This window comes from Oncorhynchus mykiss, chromosome 28, assembly GCF_057628025.1.
Source record: "Oncorhynchus mykiss isolate SJ-2025 chromosome 28, ASM5762802v1, whole genome shotgun sequence".
In the NCBI taxonomy this organism is placed as follows: Eukaryota; Metazoa; Chordata; class Actinopteri; order Salmoniformes; family Salmonidae; genus Oncorhynchus; species Oncorhynchus mykiss.
This window is the reverse complement of record NC_143049.1, coordinates 11,898,884-11,922,091: the sequence shown is the minus strand read 5'-3', so window position 1 is coordinate 11,922,091 and position 23,208 is coordinate 11,898,884. Positions and strand designations below refer to the sequence as shown.

Below are 23,208 nucleotides of genomic sequence, written 5' to 3'. Positions count from 1 at the left end.
GGGTAAAGTGACTATGCATAGATAATAAAAAGCGAGTAGCAGCAGTGTAAAAACAAAGGGGGGAGGGTCAATGTAAGTAGTCCGGGTGGCCATTTGATTAATTGTTAATTGTCCAGCAGTCTTATGGCATGGGGGTAGAAGCTGTTAAGGATCCTATTTTGGACCTAGACTTGGCACTCCGGTACTGCTTGCAGTGCGTTAGCAGAGAGAACAGTCTATGACTTGGGTGACTTGGGCCTTCCTCTGACACCGCCTAGTGTATAGGTCCTGGATGGCAGGAAGCTTGGCTCCGGTGATGTGCAAAATGTCTGGGCCCAGGTACAAGTTGTCATTAGTCACAGATCTAGGATCAGTAAATCTGACTTTATTTTAGTGTGGGACAATTTCCTCATTCTCTATTGATTGGTTGTTATTGGGTTAAATATTACATTTTGTGATTGAATATATGCAATACGATACGATATATTGTCAAAAAGAATATTTGATTTTTTTTCTCCCATCACTATTGTTGTGTTGTCGTCTTGCAGCGCATACTCTCCCAGTGTCTGGGGCAATTTCCTCTCTCTATTGATTGGTTGTTATTGGTTTAAATATGACACTTTGTGATTCAACAGACAGTATGCCTATCAAATATACAGTTTTTCAATCCAGTGTATAGATGTACAAGTTGCCTTGGGGAGAGACCATCTTTTCACCACAAACATTAAGAAAATCTCGAGACAACAAGACATGATAATACCCATTCTTGCACTCATCGAAGATCACTAAGGCTCTTGTTTGATGTTTCATGGAAATTAAAATCACTTCTAATGATGTACAACTTTGGTAATCAATCATTTTATTGTGGCTGATCCATACTAGTATAGACTGGAGGAAAATAATCTATAAAAAAGCTAAATTAAATTAAAATGTACATTAGGAGCACTGGCCTACAGTGTCCAAATTCAACAAAGCAACAGAATTATTAATAGGGCAAGAATAACAATTATTGGCTATAATACCTTTGTCTTTATTGAAGGCTATGACTCTTAATGATAAAATAAATGTGTGTGTGTGATGTGCAACAGGTTACTTAAAGAGTGTTGAGGGGTAGAGAACGTATTAATTTAAATGTAAATCAATTCCAGACAAGGAATGCTACATGCTTTGTGTTTTCTTCACTCTCATAAGAACTTTTTCTCCAAAGTTAAGAGTTACCTATTTTTATATACATACAACCACCTTTGAGAGACAATGAAACACCCAAGCACACACACACACACACACACACACACACACACACACACACACACACACACACACACACGTCAAGAAAGTTTAAGAAAGTCCCCTATCCCAGTATTTTCCAAGTAGTACCCTTCTCCCACACTCACAAGTATTTCCTCATTTGGGTTTTATGTCCAAAACATTTTGCCTAAAGCCCTCTTTGTTTGCTGAGACCACATATTGTGTCCATAATCAAATAAACACAGCTGCCAATAGCTCTGAGATGGCCACAATATACACACCCTGCCTTGTGGGACAAACACACATAAACTCACAACCATCCCTCACAGAAACCTCTTTTATAAGAGCCAAAACACTGGATAATCAAGATCATAAGTTCTTCTAAGAGGACTTCTAGAAATAGAAACAGAGGTATGTATGAGAGAAATGTTGAAAGTGATTGAGAGTGAGTTGTTGATAAGTGGGTTATATGGGAAAGTTTCAAAGCTTAACCACGAGATTGAAAGTTTAAGATTGATTGAGAGAGCGTGAGTGAAACAAACACCAGCACTAAGCTGCAACAACAGCAAGTGTGAGTATGTACGTGTGATCCAAGTGTCATCACCACACACACCAATTCCAGGCAACCAGGCATAGTGGGTTTCGATCTTTTCTTTTTTCTTTCCTGCCTTCTTTACTTCCTTCTCTCCTTCCTCCTTTCCTTCCTTCCTTCCTTCCCTCCCTCCTTCCTTCACACCTCACGGCACAACACCTCTCCCCTTTTTTAGTTTGTGCGTATATATTGATATGTAGGCTACGTGTTCCATTTTTAAATTGATGTAGTTCTGTCCTTGAGCTGTTCATGTCTATTGACATTCTGTATTAGGTCATGTTTCAGGTTTTGTGTTGACCCCAGGAAGCGTAGCTGGTGCTTTCGCAACACCTAATGGAGATCCTAACAAAATACCAAAAATACCTTCCTTCCATTAGCAGTTGAAACCTTATATTAGGAGGAGTTTTGTTATTCTTTAGAAGCACTATGACATCAAAGGTAGTTGGCAGGACAACCTCCCACTCCACAGTGAAAAATTACCATCACCCCAGGCTAGCTCAATCTTTTTGGACCAGCCTCCATCCTACTGCGAGTGTGTATGCATGCGTGTGTGTTTGAATGCCAGAGAGAGAGAGCGAGACAGAGAGACCAGTACTAGGCATAAGGCATGAGAGTCAAGAGCATGCAGTTATACAGGAGCCACAACGGAGACTGAGACATCGGCTCCGACAAGCCTGTAACAAAGACCAGCAGGAGAAACAAACGACGTTGGGACGCATAGACTGTCTTCACACAGCTGCAGGTGTGTACACACTCCTCTTTCCTGTAGCTGTTTGTCTTTTCTTCAACTACGTTAAACAGCAAATTCCAGTCACGGTATTGTTTAGATGAGAGATAACAACACGTTTGTAGATCGTATCTGTCATCCTCAAGAGTATCATAGTTCTGAAAATGGGTTCTATTACCATTATGCAACTCATTTATTTCGAAGAAATTTCATTACAAAGGGCTTGTATTTTAATGGAAGCCTCCCAGAACTTAAACCATTAACCACAATTAGTTGTTCATCTATTTTAATACACTCCCGCTGTTTATTAACGCTTTATTCGCTGTTGTTAAAGGTTTATTAACTGTTATCAATGGTTTATTAACTTACACATGTGAGCCATTATTAGACAAACTTTGGGTGAGGAGAAAAGACTGAGTAAACATCCCCCCTGGGTCTGCCTGTGACTGAACAGACACACTTCAGTCACAGCAGAACATCCAGTGACCCACTGGCACTGTAGGACAGTCACCCCAAAGACTGTCCTCTGCCAGCCTACTGTAGGACAGTCACCGCAAGTTTGACCTGCCTGGATGCAAACCGCCCCATCAATATAAATGAGCTATCGGTCTGGCTCTACCTGAGGGGGAAAATGTACTTTGGAAACTTTTTTTTTCTTTTTATAAGTCAATGAAAAATGTAATGCTCTGAATGTGGCTGACTTGATGAAGAGTAGCAGGCCTAGGGTGTTAGCAACAGAGACATACTATACAGCAGTAATAACACACTATTAGATGAATAATCCTGCCATATGGATCCTTTTCTGTAAACACTGTCACTTATCTAAATTGGGGTTTGGGACTAACTTTTAAGAAGGGTTAATCGCTGAAGCCTAATTATTGATAGTGATGATGAAAAAGGGTTTTGATAAAAGAGAAAAAGAGACGTCCCAAGTCTCTGACTTATTATGGCTTTAAAGTTCTAATATATCCCTTTCTTAATCTCTCCTCCTCCAATTTTCCTCAAACCTATTCTCCATCTGTAAGTATGTTTTGGGGTGCTTTCGATTTGATTTGCCTGAAAGCCCGACACAAAGGAAATTCATGGATTTCCAGTGCTGGACTGGTAATGATAAATAACACTTAATCAATAGTACAGACATAAATAAAGAACATCTGATGTTGCCCTCTGCTTGACGTCAGGCAGTAATACAATGTTTCTCTCTTTTGACAGTGAACAATTTTGCCACCACATTGGTTTTGGTTTAGGTAAATGCCATTAAGTATGGTTGGGATGGGACCCTTCAATGCACCTCAGAACATTTCCGAGAAGACCGCAGGCAGAAATGATTGCGTGCCCCCACTACTTTTTCCATCCAAGACATATTGAGTCATTGCTTCCTCAGTATGTTTGAATCCAGAGGATTTGTTTTTATGGGTAGCCTATTGATGTGAAGTAGGTCATATTTTGCATCTGTCAAAAGTGTTGGATGGATGAGGGTTCTATTTCAAATACTTGTTTCGATGTCTCACTATGGGATATGCTTGGGCGTGGCCACAAGCTCGAAGTAACCAATCAAACAGCATCTGTTGGAGACAAGTAGTCACACACTCACCTGGAATGCATTTCAGTTAACAGGTGTGCCCTCTTAAAAGTTCATTTGTGGAATTCTTTTTCCTTCTTTATGTGTTTGAGCCAATCAGTTGTGTTGTGAAAAGGTAGTGGTGGTATACAGAAGATAGCCTTATTTGGTAAAATAACAAGTCCATATTATGGCAAGAATAGATCAAATAAGCAAAGAGACATGGCAGTCCATCATTACTTTAAGACATGAAGGTCAGTGAATTTGAAACATTTCAAGAACTTTGAAAGTGTCTTGGGCAGGCCAGTCACCAGTAAGGTGAATTCACTGTCATGTTCATGGAACCATTCCTAGACAATCCAAGCCTATACAATCATACTTTTCAGATGGATACATTTGAGGAAGTGGGATACATAATCATCCTTCCTGGAGAGGAACAAACAGGGGATTGACCTGACCACCACTCCACATGGACCTGACCTGTCTGCCTCTCTTTGCCAATCTGCTCCTCTGGTACAGCATGGCACATAGTCCCGGGAGGCTCTGAGGTCAATAGCCAGCATGGACCACGGGGGGACAGGCCGCTCCGCGAACGCCCTCTATGCCAGCGACACAAGTTAGCATTCCCCCGCCATCTAGCCAAAGCACCTCTCCTTCGCCTTTCTGCCAATTAACAACAACGTAAAATCGTTCCTCTCATCCAGGGCTTGGACCAGGCCAGTCATCAACCATCAGCTCTCACTCATTTCAGGCTGCCACCAATTTAGGGTCTGGGACAGTAGGGGACAAGCCCAACGAGGCCACAGTTAGCTCATCAGCAGTCATGGTTGTATCCTTCACGCAACCAGATTAGGGAGCCAACATCATGGAACTGCTAATAGCCTCAGCCTATGGAATTCCAAGACCCAAACTGCCATACTTTGAGAGTGGAAAGGAAAGTTATTTCATCTTCTTGGAAATGGCATTGGAGAGCCTACTGGGTATTCACAGTCATCTGTCAGAAAGTTACAAATAACAAGTACTGATGGATCACTTGAGGTTCCCCAGTGAATACAAGCTGACCAAATCCAAAATGCACTCCGCAAAATCATACACGGCTGCTCTCCAGGCTCCGAAAGCGAGATATGGTGAGCCACGCCAGTTAGTCCAGAGTGTAATTGACAACATCCTGAACGTGCCTCCATGGCAGCATGATTGCAGGTGAAGATGAGGGCGAAGAGCATTGCTCACCAGGCCTCAATCTCAGCCACAGCCTCTGGTTAAGGAAGGAGTTTGAACGCAAGGAGGGTCATGAAAGGCTGAATTCCACTACCATGTACTTAAATAGTGAAGCCGGGGAGGAACCCGGAAGGGAGGAACCCGGGAAGAAGATCGCTCTCAAATTCCAGCACAATTGCCCTATTGCAATAGTAAGGGGAACTTCCTGGGCTCATGACCCAAGGTACAAAATCTCACTCGACCCCAATTGAAGGCCTGGATAACTTCAGGTGAGCGATGCTACAAGTGTGCCCGTAGCCATAAATCGGAGAGCTGCACATTGCTGAAACCCTGCAACAGCTGTAAGAAAATCCATCTCACAGTATTGCATGAAGTAATTCCCCAAACACCGAAGGAGCAGAGTATGCTCATGGTAGGAGCCACAAAGGAGCTCTACTGTACCTCGACCAGCCAAGGGTCATGTTGAAGGTAGTAAAGGTCACTCTGCAAAGCGAAGGGGGGACCATGGACACAATCAATGTTCTAGATGATGGGTCTGAACGAACAATCATTCTCCTAGCTGCTGCATGGCAGCTGAACCTGAAGGGGACCCCCGAGACCCTTAACCTCAGAACGGTGCGACATAATATTATCCAAGTGAAGGGCTCTGCTATGACATTTTGCATTTCACCTTCAGGACATAGGGACGTGGCCTACAATATCCAAATGCCTTCACGGCATATGGCCTTCCTGCCAGATGAGTGTTCTACAGAAGCAATATCCTCATCTCAGAGGACTGCCTCTTCGCAACATGGCCAGGGTTGTGCCACTCATCCTGATCGGGTCAGACTACCCACAATTGTCCATCTACTTCTCTCCACCCAAGCTGTAGAGTCACAGCAAGTCATATTAACCAGAAGCAGTCTAGCTCCATCTCCTTGTGCAGCTACTGACCTCCTTCGGAATGTGTAGATGCTCTGAAAGATATAGACACCTTCCCCAACCGGAAGCTAAAGGAGGTCACCCGCTCAAAATATGACTCCTCCTATATATTAGACCTCCTGCAGAAGCACACCACCACTGAAATGGATGGTGTTCAGAGGTACGCAACCCCACTACTACGGGTGCCCAACCATACCATCGTCCTCTGTTAAACACAACACAGGCTGTACTCCCACTACTCCGTGGGACAGAGCAGTGACTGGTGAGGAACCCTGAGCTTGCAGAAGTTTATAACTGGGAAATTCATGACCTTGTGAAGGCAGGATATGTCACAAAAGTGACAGCTCATGAAGAGGGAAACCCACTCAGCAAATCCTGGTATCTCCCTCACCATGTTATCCAGTAACACAGTGGGAAGTATTGACTTGTCTTCAACTGTTCTTTCCAAGGCGCTGGTCAAATGATCAACCTTAGGTCCTTCCGTACAAGGTGTCCATGCACTCCTCAGCCATCAAGTACTCCCATTTGGCACCACATGCAGTCCTTGCTGGGCCATATATGCTCTGCAGAGACACGCCTGGGAGCACCCAGACAGTGACCCAGAAGTCTGGGATTCAGTGGAGAATGCCTTCTATGTGGATAACTGCTTACAGAGCCTCCCATCCACTGCTGAAACGAAAGCACTCCTCGACAAAGTCCAGAATCTCCTATCCAAAGGGCTTTTGAGGTCTGACAGTGGGCTAGCAACACAGTAAAGGTATCCTGCACCTCCTGCCACAAGCCAGGTCAAATAGTAGTGAACTATGATTTTCGAGTGAGAACGATTGGCCGACAGCCCCGGTGCCCCTACACAACCAACTGAAGCACATGCTACAACATCTCCAGGGAGCCAACAACAGCTCTCCCTGACCCAGCACAATCCCAAACACCTCATATGTGGTGGCTTTCATACCCACCTCCCTCACTGCAGAGACACTCCTCCTACAGCATGCACAAGCAGTCAGCTTCCCTGAGGAGCTCAAATCTCTGAAAGCAGGTAAGGAAGTGGCTAAGGACAGCTGTCTTCTCTCTTCTGCCCCAGAGAATGACCAAATATTCGGAATGATCAGAGTCAGAGGGAGGCTGCACCAAGCAGAAGTCTTGGATCCCGATGCTATCCATACAATTATCCTTGACTCCAGACACCCTCTCAACAACCTCCTCATCAAGAGTTATGATAAGAAGCTTCTCCACCCAGGGCCAGTAAGAGTCTATGGGGCGATGTGGCAGAAGTACTGGATCCATGGAGGACGAGGAGCAATTCACAAGCACCAATACGCCTGCATGGCAGATTTGCCACTGCTCGCTTGCGCCTCCTCAAATCCACCTTCTGTTCAACAGGAGTAGATTGTTTTGGGCCCATTACAATCAAGCTAGATCGTCGAGTGGAGAAGCACTGGGGCATTCTGTTTAAGTGCTTGAAAACTAGATGTATCCACCTGAAACTACTGGAGAGTTTGGATGCTGAAGTCTTCCTCATGGCCCTAAGGCGGTTTAGCTCCCGACGGGGGAAACGCTACAAGATCCTGGCTGACAGAGGCACAAACTTCAAGGCAGGAGAGGCCAAGTTGGAGGAAACCTTCCAAGCAATGTAACCAACCCTCCAGGATCAACTGATGGAGCCAACAAATCTCCTTCAAATTCAACCCCCGAGAAGCTCATTTTTGAGGAACACGGGAGCAAGAGATCAAATTGGTTAAGACGGCCTTACAAGCCGTTCTGGGTGACCAAACTGTCACTGAAACCGTCTTGCGGACCGTCCTGATAGAGGTTGAAGGAATACTGAACTACAAACGGTCGTGTTAGATCAGTGGAGATCCAGGTAAAGAACCAGACATATATCCAGCCTGTTGTCCAAATAATTCCTCTCCCTGAGATGACAGAGGACGTGGAGGGATGAGCCTTTTGAGGAGTGTGGAATTTAACAGAATTCTGGGGTGGCTGTGGAAAAGGCTCATGGAGTTGGTGAAATCTCCCTTTAATTCATAGCCACTTGCCCAGCTTGACCAGAGCGCTTTAATTAGGTCAGGTTGAAATGTCTGACAGATCTCAACTCATTAAAAGGAGGAAATCTCCACTGCCTGACCTCGCTGCTTTCTCTCCCCCAACTCCATCTAATCCAGACATTGTGTGCATCCACAAATCAACATAAATCCACAGAATCTGTTATCTTTCATCTGAACTATCTGTTACTCTCGGGAGAGCGGGACATCAGTTATCGTTTATAGTTATTACCACGGAGCGCAGCTTGGAGCGCATGCTTCAAACCTATTGTGTTATATCAATGGACAATGATCAAGGCCCTACAGATCATCACGGGACAATTATGCCACTGAAATATGGTTAAAATGTAACAAAATTACATGTAGATATGAAGACAAACCTGGAAGTATGAAATGTAATTATTATTTTCTAAATTGATAAATCCTGAGGTCAAACTGATTGAGATTACAGATTGAATCATTTATAACTATAATTTGCATTGTCATTATCATGATTATATTTAGTGAGTTTTCAGGCCCCTCCGGTGACAAATTTAGCTACTTTTAGGCTGTCTTTTGGGGAACTTTTCCAACTAAATTCTGATGTAAACAAGAGTGGAAGAAGCTGTCTGTGCAACGACACACACACACAGACAGAGAAGCACAAGGGGAGGGGGGGTGTGAAGGGGGAGGGGTGAAGAAACTACTTCCGGACTGCAGCAGTGCTGGAGAAAGGCAACTGCAAACGTCATCTAGCGACTACTAGCGACAAGTAAAGGAGCCAATAGCAGATCTCACTGAAAAACAGTTGCGAACGCTAAGCCTGCCTTATCAGTCAGTTGAATGAGAGAGAGTGAACTGAACATTGAAGAGAGACGCACTAGGTAAACTAATTATTTTAAACCTTATCTGGAAGGTGAGCGAGTTATAAAGCATAGGATATAAAACAAAGTTAAGCGAGAATAATGATATAATTATTCTTTTTTTATGACGTTTTGATAGTTGAATGAATTTATGAAAGTATGTTAGCAAAAAAGCTAGAATTGTCTAATTTTAGCTCCAGTCAAGCTAGCCTGTAGTGGCAACAGAGGAACAGAGGACTCCAACAAATGTTAACACGGTCACACCCTGATCTGTTTCATCTGTCTTTTATAAACAGGGGGAACATTGTATCTTGCTGTTGTTAGGGATATGAAATTCTGAAAATGTATCTTTGAGATAAGATTATTATTAATACCTTTTGCAAGTAGTTTTTAGTATGTTGGCTATGTATAAGATGAACCTAGTCGTTGAGGAGAGATAGCTGTATTGAAGAGAGAAGCACCAGGAAACATTTTTTTTAATACCTTATCTTCTTAAGGGGGTTAAAAACGTCTTAGGGATCAAATCCCTTTAGCGGGATCGATTTGACAGCATCCGGTGAAATGGCAGAGTGCCAAATTCAAATGAAATTACTGCAAATTATAAACTTTCATGAAATCACACATGCCATACACATTAAAGCTATACTTGTTGTTAATCCAGCCAACGTGTCAGATTTCAAAAAGGCTTTACGGCAAAAGCAAACCATGCTATTATCTGAGGACAGCACTCCGTCAAACAAAGACAGACCATCATAATTCAACCCGCCAGAAGCGACACGAAACTCAGAAATAAAGATATAATTAATTCCTTACCTTTGACGAGCTTCTTCTGTTGGCACTCCAATATGTCCCATAAACATCACAAATGGTCCTTTTGTTCGATTAATTCCGTCGTTATATATCCAAAATGTCAATTTATTTGGCGCGTTCGATCCAGAAAAACACAGATTTCAACTCGCGCAACATGACTACAAAATATCTCGAAATTACCTGTAATCTTTGTCCAAACATTTCAAACAACTTTCCTAATACAACTTTAGGTATATTTTAACGTAAATAATCAATACATTTTCAGACGGGATAAACTGTGTTCAATACCGGAGGAAAACAAAGTGGAGCAAGCTTTTCAGGTCACGCGCCTCTAACAAACAGTACACTTCACTCGACCCTCGTTCTGGACAGCCCTACTTCTTCATTTCTCAAAGGAAAAACATCAACACATTTCTAAAGACTGTTGACATCTAGTGGAAGCGATAGGAACTGCAAGCAACTGCCTTAGAATTCTAGATTCCCATTCAAACCCATTGAAAAGAGAGTGACCTCCATTTACTTTCCCCCTGGATGGTTTGTCCTCTGGGTTTCGCCTGCCAAATAAGTTCGGTTATACTCACAGACATCATTCAAATGATTTTAGAAACTTCACTTCACTTTTCTATCCAAATCTACTAATAATATGCATATCCTAGCTTCTGGGCCTGAGTAGCAGGCAGTTTACTTTGGGCACACTTTTCATCCGGACGGGAAAATACCGCCCCCTAGCCTTAAGAAGTTTTAAGAGTGTCCACTAGGCCTATGCTTTTTAATTGCAGCGCGAGTAGTGAATGTTGCATTATGTGAGTACCATACATTTTTGCATTTTTGGTCACTTAACCCGTAAAATGTTGTTACGCAGAACATCATGATAATACATTATACACAACTACCATGCTTTCATGTTTACATGCTGTTAGTGTAAAACCATGGTATATTCCCTCCATCCATGGCAGTACAATAAAATAAATACCATTATACGATCATCATGGTTTTTGGTCACTGCCGTGGCAGGAAAATACCATGGTATTTACAGCAGTACCTTTACATGGTACATTTTTGTAAGGGTCTCCGCAAAGCTAGCTACCCCAAACCGGCTTTTTCACTTGTAAGGATAGAATTGCTTCACTCCCTGACGGTTGAGAGACACGATTTGTTCGTTGAGAGACAAGCGAAGCATATGCTTTTCTCTGGCTAGTAGTGTGGTTACTAGCTAGGCTATTTAACCTCAAGACGAATGCTAACTAGTTTACATGTACTATTTCTCTGAGCAATGGAGCCGGCTTACCCCTCACAAGGAGAACCAAGCGGGGTGCCTGCCCCTGCTCCCTCTACCGGAACACCCTTATCCGTGTGGGGCTACAATTTCAGACAAGGAAACACTCTTTGTGTACCGCCTAGCTGGGGGTCCCGCCCGAATGTGAAGGCTGCGTAAAGCACTCACCGTGCTTACTCCTTCACCCTCAAAACAGGACGATGAGGAGACCCACTGGGGCGGAGGTAGCGGCAGGTTACCCTGAGGATCTATGTCCTATACAGTGGGGAGAACAAGTATTTGATACACTGCCGATTTTGCAGGTTTCCCTACTTACAAAGCATGTAGAGGTCTGTACACTTCAACTGTGAGAGACGGAATCTAAAACAAAAATCCAGAAAATCACATTGTATGATTTTTAAGTAATTAATTTGCATTTTATTGCATGACATAAGTATTTGATACATCAGAAAAGCAGAACTTAATATTTGGTACAGAAACCTTGGTTTGCAATTACAGAGATCATACGTTTCCTGTAGTTGTTGACCAGGTTTGCACACACTGCAGCAGGGATTTTGGCCCACTCCTCCATACAGACCTTCTCCAGATCCTTCAGGTTTCGGGGCTGTCGCTGGGCAATACGGACTTTCAGCTCCCTCCAAAGATTTTCTATTGGGTTCAGGTCTGGAGACTGGCTAGGCCACTACAGGACCTTGAGATGCTTCTTTACGGAGCCACTCCTTAGTTGCCCTGGCTGTGTGTTTCGGGTCGTTGTCATGCTGGAAGACCCAGCCATGACCCATCTTCAATGCTCTTACTGAGGGAAGGAGGTTGTTGGCCAAGACCTCACGATACATGGCCACATCCACCCTCCCCTCAGTGCAGTCATCTTGTCCCCTTTGCAGAAAATCATCCCCAAAGAATGATGTTTCCACCTCCATGCTTCACGGTTGGGATGGTGTTCTTGGGGTTGTAATCATCCTTCTTCTTCCTCCAAACATGGCGAGTGGAGTTTAGACCAAAAAGCTCTATTTTTGTCTCATCAGACTACATGACCTTCTCCTATTCCTCCTCTGGATCATCCAGATGGTCATTGGCAAACTTCAGATGGGCCTGGACATGCGCTGGCTAGAGCAGGGGGACCTTGCGTGCGCTGTAGGATTTTAATCCATGACGGCGTAGTGTGTTACTAATGGTTTTCTTTGAGACTGTGGTCCCAGCTCTCTTCAGGTCATTGACCTGGTACTGCTGTGTAATTCTGGGCTGATCCCTCACCTTCCTCATGTTCATTGATGCCCCACGAGGTGGGATCTTGCATGGAGCCCCAGACCGAGGGTGATTGACCATCATCTTGAACTTCTTCCATTTTCTAATAATTGCGCCAACAGTTGTTGCCTTCTCACCAAGCTGCTTGCCTATTGTCATGTAGCCCATCCCAGCCTTGTGCAGGTCTACAATATTATCCCTGATGTCCTTACACAGCTCTCTGGTCTTGGCCATTGTGGAGAGGTTGGAGTCAGTTTGATTGAGTGTGTGGACAGGCGTCTTTTATACAGGTAACGAGTTCAAACAGGTGCAGTTAACACATGTAATGAGTGGAGAACAGGAGGGCTTCTTAAAGAAAAACTAACAGGTCTGTGAGAGCCGGAATTCTTACTGGTTGGTAGGTGATCAAATACTTATGTCATTTAATAAAATGCAAATGAATTACTTAAAAATCATACAATGTGATATTCTGGATTTTTTTTAGATTCTGTCTCTCACAGTTGAAGTGTACCTATGATAAAAATTACAGACCTCTACATGCTTTGTAAGTAGGAAAAGCTGAAAAATCCGCAGTGTATCAAATACTTGTTTTCCCCACTGTATGTTTGACTGCGGATGAAGGAGAAGGGGACTTCCTCATTGTTTAAGAAGAAGAAGAAGAAGAAGCCCAAGCCCTAGGCTCAAGGCTGTCTGTCACGCTGCTATAGCCCCGCGGCTACACTCTCAGTCCCTGAGACCATCCTTCCCACCTCGTGTCTGGCGATGGAACTCAGCTGGGGAATAGGGAAGCAGGTCCGTGAGGCGAATCGTTCCCAGCTAAACCCCGAGGGGGCAGATAACAGGATGTTTGCGTGTGCCTGACACTGTCCACTCCTTGGTCTTGGAGTGGGCCCAATCCTCCAGGCTTGCCTGCCACCTGGGCTCTCATCGATCCCTGACTTTTGTGCGACAACGCTTTTGGGGGCCTGCCTAACATGGTCCCGGAAGTCTCCGCGTTCATCGCCGCCTGCACGATCTGTGCACAGAACAAGACTCCTTGGCAAGCTCTGGCTGGTCTTCTTCAACCACTGCCTGTCCCTTACCATCCCTGGTCTAACATATCCCTGGACTTCATCACGCGTCTTCCCTTATCTGATGGCAACACCTCCATCCTGACAGTAGTGGACCAGTTTTCCAAAGCCACCCACTTCATTCCTCTCCTCAACCTACCCTCTGCCAAAGAGACATCCCAGGTCATGGTGCAGCACTGTCTTCCGGATCCATGGACTCCCGGTGGACATGGTCTCCGACCGGGGCCCTCAGTTCTAGTCCCGGGTTCTGGAAGGCGTTCTGCATGCTCATTGGTCAGCCTGTCCTCCGGGTTCCACTAGCAGTCCAATGCCCAGTCGGAGAGAGACCTGGAGACAACTCTGCCAGCAACTCGTGTGGGTTGAATAAGCCTGCAACACCCTCCCCTGTTCTGCCACTGGGCTCTCACCTCTCGAGTGTTCCCTGGGGTGTTAGCCCCTGCTCTTTCCGGAGCAAGAGGAAGAGGTCAGCATACCCTCGGCCCAGATGTTTGTCCGCTGCTGTTGCCTATCTGGAAGAGAGCCCGGTTGGCTCTTCTCAAGACCACCACCAGGTATCGACGACAAGCGGACCGCAAATTTCTCCAAGATTATTAGCCTCTCTGCTGTTTGTCTTCTGTTGCCCCGTACCCTCCGTATTCATCCAATTTTTCATGTGTCTAGGATTAAACCTATGTCTCACAGCCCTTTGTCTCCTGCCTGCCCTGACCCCGAGCCGGCCTGCTGTTCTGCACCTTATTGACTCTGTCCTGGATTACGGACCTCTGCCTGCCTTTGACCTGTCTTTTGCATGCACCCGGTTTGGGTCAATAAACATCTGTGATTCTAGCTGTCTGCATCTGGGTCTTATCTTGAGTTCTGATTTTTTTTAAATGGATTCCCAGAAAACATTACTTATAAGCCAGTCTCACACATCCAGCTCTTTCATTCGATACCAAATTCAGCCAGTGCCATATTTAGGCCAGCCAGGAGAAATAGGATGCGAGTAAAATGGGTCAGTCAGAAACAATCATTGGCCTCCAGCTGGCGCCCAAGAGATGCACAGGCATAATCTTATTATAGGTACATTTATGCACACACTTCTTTGAGATAACTTTTTTTATTTGGAATTGGGGCTTCATGTTTGCCTTCATCTAATTCCAAACAAAAACTTCCTACTTGATTTTCAGACTTTTATTATGAAAGAGTAGAGATTTTTTAACAGTATCCCTCCACTTAATTGTAATAATACATAGGTCCTATATAGCCCTTTTCTATAACCCAAAGACACAATCTGGAAGCGTTTGGAGAAGCTTGAGAAAGCAGGGGAGATGTAGGAATATGAGAACCAGGGCTAACCAAACACACCCAGAGATATGATATACAGTGCCTTGCGAAAGTATTCGGCCCCCTTGAACTTTGCGACCTTTTGCCACATTTCAGACTTCAAACATAAAGATATAAAACTGTATTTTTTTGTGAAGAATCAACAACAAGTGAGACACAATCATGAAGTGGAACGACATTTATTGGATATTTCAAACTTTTTTAACAAATCAAAAACTGAAAAATTGGGCGTGCAAAATTATTCAGCCCCTTTACTTTCAGTGCAGCAAACTCTCTCCAGAAGTTCAGTGAGGATCTCTGAATGATCCAATGTTGACCTAAATGACTAATGATGATAAATACAATCCACCTGTGTGTAATCAAGTCTCCGTATAAATGCACCTGCACTGTGATAGTCTCAGAGGTCCGTTAAAAGCGCAGAGAGCATCATGAAGAACAAGGAACACACCAGACAGGTCCGAGATACTGTTGTGAAGAAGTTTAAAGCCGGATTTGGACACAAAAAGATTTCCCAAGCTTTAAACATCCCAATGAGCACTGTGCAATCAATAATATTGAAATGGAAGGAGTATCAGACCACTACAAATCTGCCAAGACCTGGCCGTCCCTCTAAACTTTCAGCTCATACAAGGAGAAGACTGATCAGAGATGCAGCCAAGAGGCCCATGATCACTCTGGATGAACTGCAGAGATCTACAGCTGAGGTGGGAGACTCTGTCCATAGGACAACAATCAGTCGTATATTGCACAAATCTGGCCTTTATGGAAGAGTGGCAAGAAGAAAGCCATTTCTTAAAGATTTCCATAAAAAGTGTTGTTTAAAGTTTGCCACAAGCCACCTGGGAGACACACCAAACATGTGGAAGAAGGTGCTCTGGTCAGATGAAACCAAAATTGAATTTTTTGGCAACAATGCAAAACGTTATGTTTGGCGTAAAAGCAACACAGCTGAACACACCATCCCCACTGTCAAACATGGTGGTGGCAGCATCATGGTTTGGGCCTGCTTTTCTTCAGCAGGGACAGGGAAGATGGTTAAAATTGATGGGAAGATGGATGGAGCCAAATACAGGACCATTCTGGAAGAAAACCTGATGGAGTCTGCAAAAGACCTGAGACTGGGACGGAGATTTGTCTTCCAACAAGACAATGATCCAAAACATAAAGCAAAATCTACAATGGAATGGTTCAAAAATAAACATATCCAGGTGTTAGAATGGCCAAGTCAAAGTCCAGACCTGAATCCAATCGAGAATCTGTGGAAAGAACTGAAAACTGCTGTTCACAAATGCTCTCCATCCAACCTCACTGAGCTCGAGCTGTTTTGCAAGGAGGAATGGGAAAAAATGTCAGTCTCTCGATGTGCAAAACTGATAGACATACCCCAAGCGACTTACAGCTGTAATCGCAGCAAAAGGTGGCACTACAAAGTATTAACTTAAGGGGGCTGAATAATTTTGCACGCCCAATTTTTCAGTTTTTGATTTGTTAAAAAAGTTTGAAATATCCAATAAATGTCGTTCCACTTCATGATTGTGTCCCACTTGTTGTTGATTCTTCACAAAAAAATACAGTTTTATATCTTTATGTTTGAAGCCTGAAATGTGGTAAAAGGTCGCAAAGTTCAAGGGGGCCGAATACTTTCGCAAGGCACTGTAGCCTGGCCCGGGGCAGTAGCGTGAAGGAATATCCAAGAGTGAATGAACTTAAGTCAGAATTGGAGTTGTGATAACATATTTCTGCATGTCTGTTCTGCAGTGCACACACCACTGCTAAGAATTCAACCACGTATTGACTCGCTCTCCCCTGCCTATGTTTTAGGTGCACCAGTGACACAGACAGCCTTGTTGTAGAAGAGCAGAAGAAGAGAAAAGGAACCACTAGCTATGGGGCCCAGAGCTTGGTGCCTGTTTGTCCTGCTTGGGCTGTCCGTCTGGGGCAGCAGTGAGGGCCTCAGATCCCCCATCCTGACCCGGAGACGGAGGTACCTGGAGGACAAAGGAGAACCACCCAAAAAGTGCTCGTATACCTTCCTGGTCCCTGAGCAGAAGATCACAGGGCCAATCTGCACCAGCCGGGGCCTACACACGGACAAGGACCGCGTGACCCGCCTGGACGTAGCGGCGGTGAGGGACCTGCTTTCCAAACAGAGACGGGAGATGGATACCCTGAAGCTGGTGGTGAACATTGATGGGAACATGGTGAACGAGATGAAGTTGCTGAGGAAGGAGAGCAGGAACATGAACTCCAGGGTGACCCAGCTCTACATGCAGCTTCTGCACGAGATCATCAGGAAGAGAGACAACTCTCTGGAGCTGGCTCAGCTGGAGGGACGCATTCTGAACGCCACAGCAGAGTCCCTACGCCTGGCCGCCCGCTACCGTGACCTAGAGGTCCGATACGCTGCGCTCTCTGCCGTGGTCAACAGCCAGTCAGTTCTGGTTGGTGCCCTGGAAGAGCGCTGTCTGCAGGTGTATGGACGGCGGCAGGAGCAGTCTCCTCAGGGCCCACCACTGGTGCAGGTGGTGCCAGAGAACATACCGGTTAGCATCCCGAGATTTACCAACGAGATCCAGAGGGACCACGGCCGGGCATTTCCCAGAGACAGGGGCTCCCAAGCAGGGCCAGCACCCACAGGAAGCACCCTGGAGCTCCAGAAGGCTCCGCAGGGCAACTTCAGTGCAGAGGGTGAGGCAACTGATTATTAGATACATTATATAGTGCATTGGGTCAGTATTCAGACCCCTTGACTTCGTCCACATTTTGTTACGTTACAGCCTTATTCTAAAATGGATTGAATTGTTTTTTTCCCCTCATCAATCTACACACAAAACCCCATAATGGCAAAGTGAAAACAGGTTTTTAGACATTTTTGCAACTGTATACAAAATAAAAAACAGAAATACCTTATTTAGATAGGTATTCAGACACTTTGCTATGAGATTTGAAATTGATTGGAGTCTACCTGTGGTCAATTCAATTGATTGGACATGATTTGGAAAGCCACAAATGGAAACCACTCCTCAGTAAAAGGCACATGACAGCCAACTTGGAGTTTACCAAAAGGCACCTAAAGTATTCTCAGACCATGAGAAACAAGATTCCCTGGCACCACCCCTATGGTGAAGCATGGGGGTGGCAGCATAATGCTGTGGCAATGTTTTTCAGCGGCAGAGACTGGGAGACTAGTCAGGATCAAGGGAAAGATGAACAGAGCAAAGTACATAGAGATCCTTAATGAAAACCTGCTCAGGACATCAGATGGTTCACCTTCCAACAGGGCAACGCCCCTAAGCACACAGCCAAGGCAACGCAGGAGTCACTTCAGGACAAGTCTCTGTGCCAAGCTTGTAGCATCATACCCAAGAAGACTCAAGGCTGTAATACCTGCCAAAGGTGCTTCAACAACGTACTGAGTAAAGGGTCTGAATACTTATGTAAATGTGATATTTCAGTTTTTTATTTGTAATAAACTTGCAAAAATGTCTAAAAAACAGATTTTGCTTTGTCATTATGTGTGTAGATTTATGAGGGGAAAAACTATTTAATCCATTTTAGAATAAGGCTGTAACGTAACAAAATGTGGAAAAAGTCAAGGGGTCTGAATACTTTCCGAATGCACCGTATATACAAAAGTATGTGGACACCCATTCAAATTTGTGATTTGCCTATTTCAGCCACACACATTGCTGACAGATATATAAAATCGAGCACACAGCCATGTAATCTCCATAGACAAAACTTTGTCATGTGGAATGTCTTAACTGAAGAGCTCAGTGACTTTCAACGTGGCAATATCATAGGATCCCACCTTTCCAACAAGTCAGTTCGTCAAATTTCTACCCTGCTACAGCTGCCCCGGTCAACTGTAAATTATGTTATTGGGAAGTGGAATAGTCTAGGCGCAACAATGGCTCAGCCGTGAAGTGGTAGCCATACAAGCTCACAGAACGGGACCGCTGAGTGCTGAAGCGGTCTTCGGTTGCAACACTCATTGCCGAGTTGTAAACTGCCTCCGGTAGCAACGTCAGCACAATAACTGTTTGACGGGAGCTTCATGAAATGGGTTTCCATGGCCAAACAGCTGCACACAAGCCTAAGATCACCATGCGGAATGCCAAGTGTCAGCTGGAGTGGTGTAAAGCTCGCTGCCATTGGTCTCTGGAGCAGTAGAAACACGTTCTCCGGAATGATAAATCACGCTTCAACATCTGGCAGTCTGACAAACCAAATTGGGTTTGGCAGATGCCGGGAGAACATTAACTGCCCCAATGCATAGTGCCAACTGTAAAGTGTGGTGGAGGAGGAATAATGGTCTGGGGCTGTTTTTCATGGTTTGGGCTAGGCACCTTAGTTCCATTGAAAGGACATCTTAACGCTACAGCATACAATGACATTCTAGACGCTTCTGTGCTTCCAACTTTGTGGCAACAGTTTGGGGAAGGCCCTTCCCTGTTTCAGCATGACAATGCCCCTGTGCACAAAGCGAGGTCCATACAGAAACGGTTTGTCGAGATCGGTGTGGAAGAACTTGATTGACCTGCACAGAGCCCTGACTTCAACCCCATCGAACACCTTTGGGATGAATTGGAATGCCGACTGCCAGCCAGGCCTAAATGCCCAACATCAGTACCCAACCTCACTAATGCTCTTGTGGCTGAATGGAAGCAAGTCCCCTCAGCAACACCTAGTGGAAAGCCTTCCCAGAAGAGTGGAGGCTGTTATAGCAGCAAAAGGGGGACAAACTCCATATTAATGCCCATTATTTTGGAATGAGATGTTCAACAAAAAGGTGTCCACATACTATTGGTCATGTAGTGTAGGTTGGTGGGTGAGGTGGTAGGTGAGGGGGTGGATGGCTGGTTAGTTGTTGTTTGTTTGGTAGCAAGGATAAAGCCCTAGACTTATTTCAAAATTAACCTCAAACCAATGTGTGTTCATTTTCTTCTTAGTCAGATTTTTTTTATGATGTAACATTTGCATATTCGGCTAGAACTAGGTTTGGTGCTGCTCACCAGAAAGAACACAGACCTCGATGGAAAGAAAATAGGTCGTAGCATTCTAAGTTCAGAAGAAGGAAAAGAGAAAAAAAGAAACACAGAAAATAAACATTTTACTCATCTACCAAAATTCCTGACACATTTAGATTGTCCCGACCCAAGAATAATAAAACGTGTGGGATTTGAAGGCAGCTGTGTATGAAAGGGAACCCTCTGCAGGATGGCTCCCTCTCATGCTAAGCATGGACAGAACCTAGGCTGGAATGACATGGTTTCCGCTGACCACAAAGTATCTGCACATCTGGCTTACTTCACCACCGCTTGCTGAGACTAATAGCGATCCTCACCTATAAACTAGGCAAAGATTCATCTCACATTAAACAAACACAATAGTTGAACTGTTCACATCTGCTCTAAGACAAATGTATAACAAATGAATGGTAGATAGAGATAAATCCTAATATTCAATGTGTTTTAAACAAATCACTGCTTTAACTGTCTACATCTGGTGTGTGCTATTTTGTTATTTTGTGTGTTATTTCTTACATTATTAGCCCAGAAAATGCTGTGTACACAAAAAAACGAAAAGACAATAATAAAATAAAAATACAAGCGTTTTGCTACACCCGCAATAACATCTGCTAAATATGTGTATGTGACCAATACAATTTGATTTGATTAACAGTTTGTAACTGATAAATCCCTCTGTCGCTACCTTTGTCCCTTCATCTCTTTCCCCATCCCCCCATCTCTCCCTTCATCCCTCCATCTCTCCCTTCATCTCTTTCCCCATCCCCCCATCTCTCCCTTCATCCCTCCATCTCTCCCTTCATCTCTTTCCCCATCCCCCCATCTCTCCCTTCATCCCCCCATCTCTCCCTTCATGCCTCCATCTCTCCCTCCATCTCTCCCCCCATCTCTCCCTTCATGCCTCCATCTCTCCCTTCATGCCTCCATCTCTCCCTCCATCTCTCCCCCCATCTCTCCCTTCATGCCTCCATCTCTCCCTTCATGCCTCCATCTCTCCCTCCATCTCTCCCCCACCATCCCACCATCTCTCCCTTCATCCCTCCATCTCTCCCTTCATGCCTCCATCTCTCCCTCCATCTCTCCCCCCATCTCTCCCTTCATGCCTCCATCTCTCCCTTCATGCCTCCATCTCTCCCTCCATCTCTCCCCCACCATCCCACCCTCCATGCTCCCCCAGGTCCTTTCAGGGACTGTCTCCAGGCCCAGGAGGCTGGCCATAGCACCAGCGGTATGTACCTGCTGAAACCTGGCGAAGCGGAGAGGCCCATGCAGGTGTGGTGTGAGCAGGGCCTGGACAACGGAGGCTGGACAGTCATCCAGAGCAGGAGGGATGGCTCTGTCAACTTCTTCAGGAACTGGGACGCCTACAAGGTGATGAAGAAAAAGAGAAAAGACACTGAAAACGAATAAGCCAGAGACAACAACAGTGCCGTTATGTGACCTATCCAAAAGGAACTCGTCTGGTCTGGTGTCTCAGGATCCTTTCCAAGGCCTGGACCCCTTGTGTTTTCACTTATAATATAATGTATTTTGTGTGTGTCAGCGTATTATTGCTGAAGTGATTTAGTTTGAGATGGCCATTATGAAAGGTAAGAAGACCCAACAGGAAGGTACATTCCTGAAAACATCTCCAATGTTGACTTTCCAAACTACCACAGCTAAACTAGGTATATCTTACAGTGCACTAATTCAATCTGAAGTGAACTCTCTGATTGTTGTTTGTCTTATATATTATCATGGCCAAAGAGATTAAAGATGTTCACCTGAACAGACCAAAAAGTGATTTAGATGCATTTGTCTTCCAAAGGTACTTTCTGACAAAAATTGATTCATAGTATTCCTTTTTTAGCGCTCCTCTTTTTCAACCACTCAGACTATACAAAACCAACAACTAACTTTTCATTTATCTTTCTTAGAATGGATTCGGCAACATAGATGGGGAGTACTGGCTGGGGCTGCTGGGGATCTACAATTTAGGGAAGCAGGGAGACTACAGACTTCTAGTGGAGCTGGAGGACTGGGTGGGGAAGAAGGTGTATGCTGATTACAGCAGCTTCCACCTGGAGCATGAGAACGAGGGCTACCGCCTGAGGTTGGGCACCTACCAGGGAAACGCTGGCGACTCACTCAGCAGCCACAACGGCAAGCAGTTCACCACACTGGACAGAGACAAGGATGCCTTCTCAGGTGGGTCAATCAATCAATTCATATACTGTTGGCTAAATGCATAAGATATACAGTAGGTCCTAAAGAAAGCATATGAGACAAACAAATGGGCTATTTACATGATCTCTATGCAGGTAACTGTGCACACTTCCTTAAGGGAGGCTGGTGGTACAACTCCTGTGGCCAGGCCAATCTGAATGGTGTTTGGTACACTGGCGGTGTCTACCGCAGCAAGTTCCAGGACGGAATTTTCTGGGCAGACTACGGCGGAGGATTCTACTCTATGAAGGGAGTCCGCATGATGATTAGACCTATAGACTGAGACTACAGAGGGAGAGACATGACCATCCTATCCCTCAACCAACACATGTACACTATTGCCTATCTCAGACCTACTCACTCACAGAGATTGAGTACAAACATTGTCTGACCTCATTGTGGGATGGTAAAGTATTAGAGTATACTACTAATGTCTGGGCCTTACTGTCAGCACTAGACTTAGAGCCAAGGAGTGCCAGACCTTTCAGTTACCATGGAGAGCAAAACAACTGACCATATGGTATGGAATTGAAATCTGTGTACGTTGCTAGAGGTAAAAGCTTGCCTATTTTAGAGGCGTGTAAATATCTTTACATGGCATAATAACATCTTATGTAAGCATTCAATCTACTTTGTTTCAACTTCTCCATCTTGAGATGCTTTATCATTTGCATCCCTTGAGATGTTTTTTCGTGTATTTGAAATAAACCAGGGAGAAGCTGTAAGTGATCCTATAGAAAACATTGGGTTTTCGATTCACTGTCCATATTTGTGGATCATGCACCTTTTATTGTGCTCTCACAGCTGACTTATGTACTGTAGCCTGTGTGAATGTTTTTCTCATTTTGCAGTTGATTAAATCTCAATACGAGCCAGAGGCAAAACAAGAAGAAAAAAAAAGGAAAGGAATTACGGTTTGTTTTGTGTGGTTTTCGGAGACTTAAAAAATGCACACGAAGCAGAGAGTTAGTATGAAGTATCGGAACAGACAACGAGAAACACATGGCTGAAAGCCACAGGATAGAGTGAAGGGAAGAAGGGAGAGAGGGGGAGAGGGAAAGAGACAGGGGAAGAGAGGGGAGGTGGGGGGGGGGGGGGGGGTGGATTCTGTCCACATTT

General features: G+C 44.7%; 1 protein-coding gene across 2 annotated transcripts; it reads left to right on the top strand.

Moving 5' to 3' along the window:
* The first annotated feature begins 1,518 nt into the window (after positions 1-1,518).
* Positions 1,519-22,832, top strand: LOC110508529 (angiopoietin-related protein 1). Of its 2 annotated transcripts, XM_036966780.2 has the most exons (5): positions 1,519-2,561; positions 16,676-17,542; positions 21,062-21,255; positions 21,801-22,071; positions 22,185-22,832. In XM_036966780.2, the coding sequence occupies exons 2-5, from the start codon at positions 16,741-16,743 to the stop codon at positions 22,370-22,372; spliced, it is 1,455 nt and encodes a 484-aa protein (XP_036822675.2). In that variant the 5' UTR covers positions 1,519-2,561; positions 16,676-16,740; the 3' UTR covers positions 22,373-22,832. The 2 variants fall into 2 exon arrangements, with proteins under 2 accessions (XP_036822675.2, XP_090081498.1); XM_090225372.1 differs by lacking the exon at positions 16,676-17,542 and having other exon boundaries at positions 1,606-2,561.
* The last annotated feature ends 376 nt before the right edge of the window (positions 22,833-23,208 follow it).

Coding starts and splice junctions, on each gene's coding strand:
- LOC110508529 (XM_036966780.2), top strand. CDS start 16,741: ATGGGGCCCAGAGCTTGGTGCCTGTTTGTCCTGCTTGGGCTGTCCGTC. Junction 17,543..21,061: donor GGGCAACTTCAGTGCAGAGG/GTGAGGCAACTG, acceptor ATGCTCCCCCAG/GTCCTTTCAGGGACTGTCTC. Junction 22,072..22,184: donor AGACAAGGATGCCTTCTCAG/GTGGGTCAATCA, acceptor ATCTCTATGCAG/GTAACTGTGCACACTTCCTT.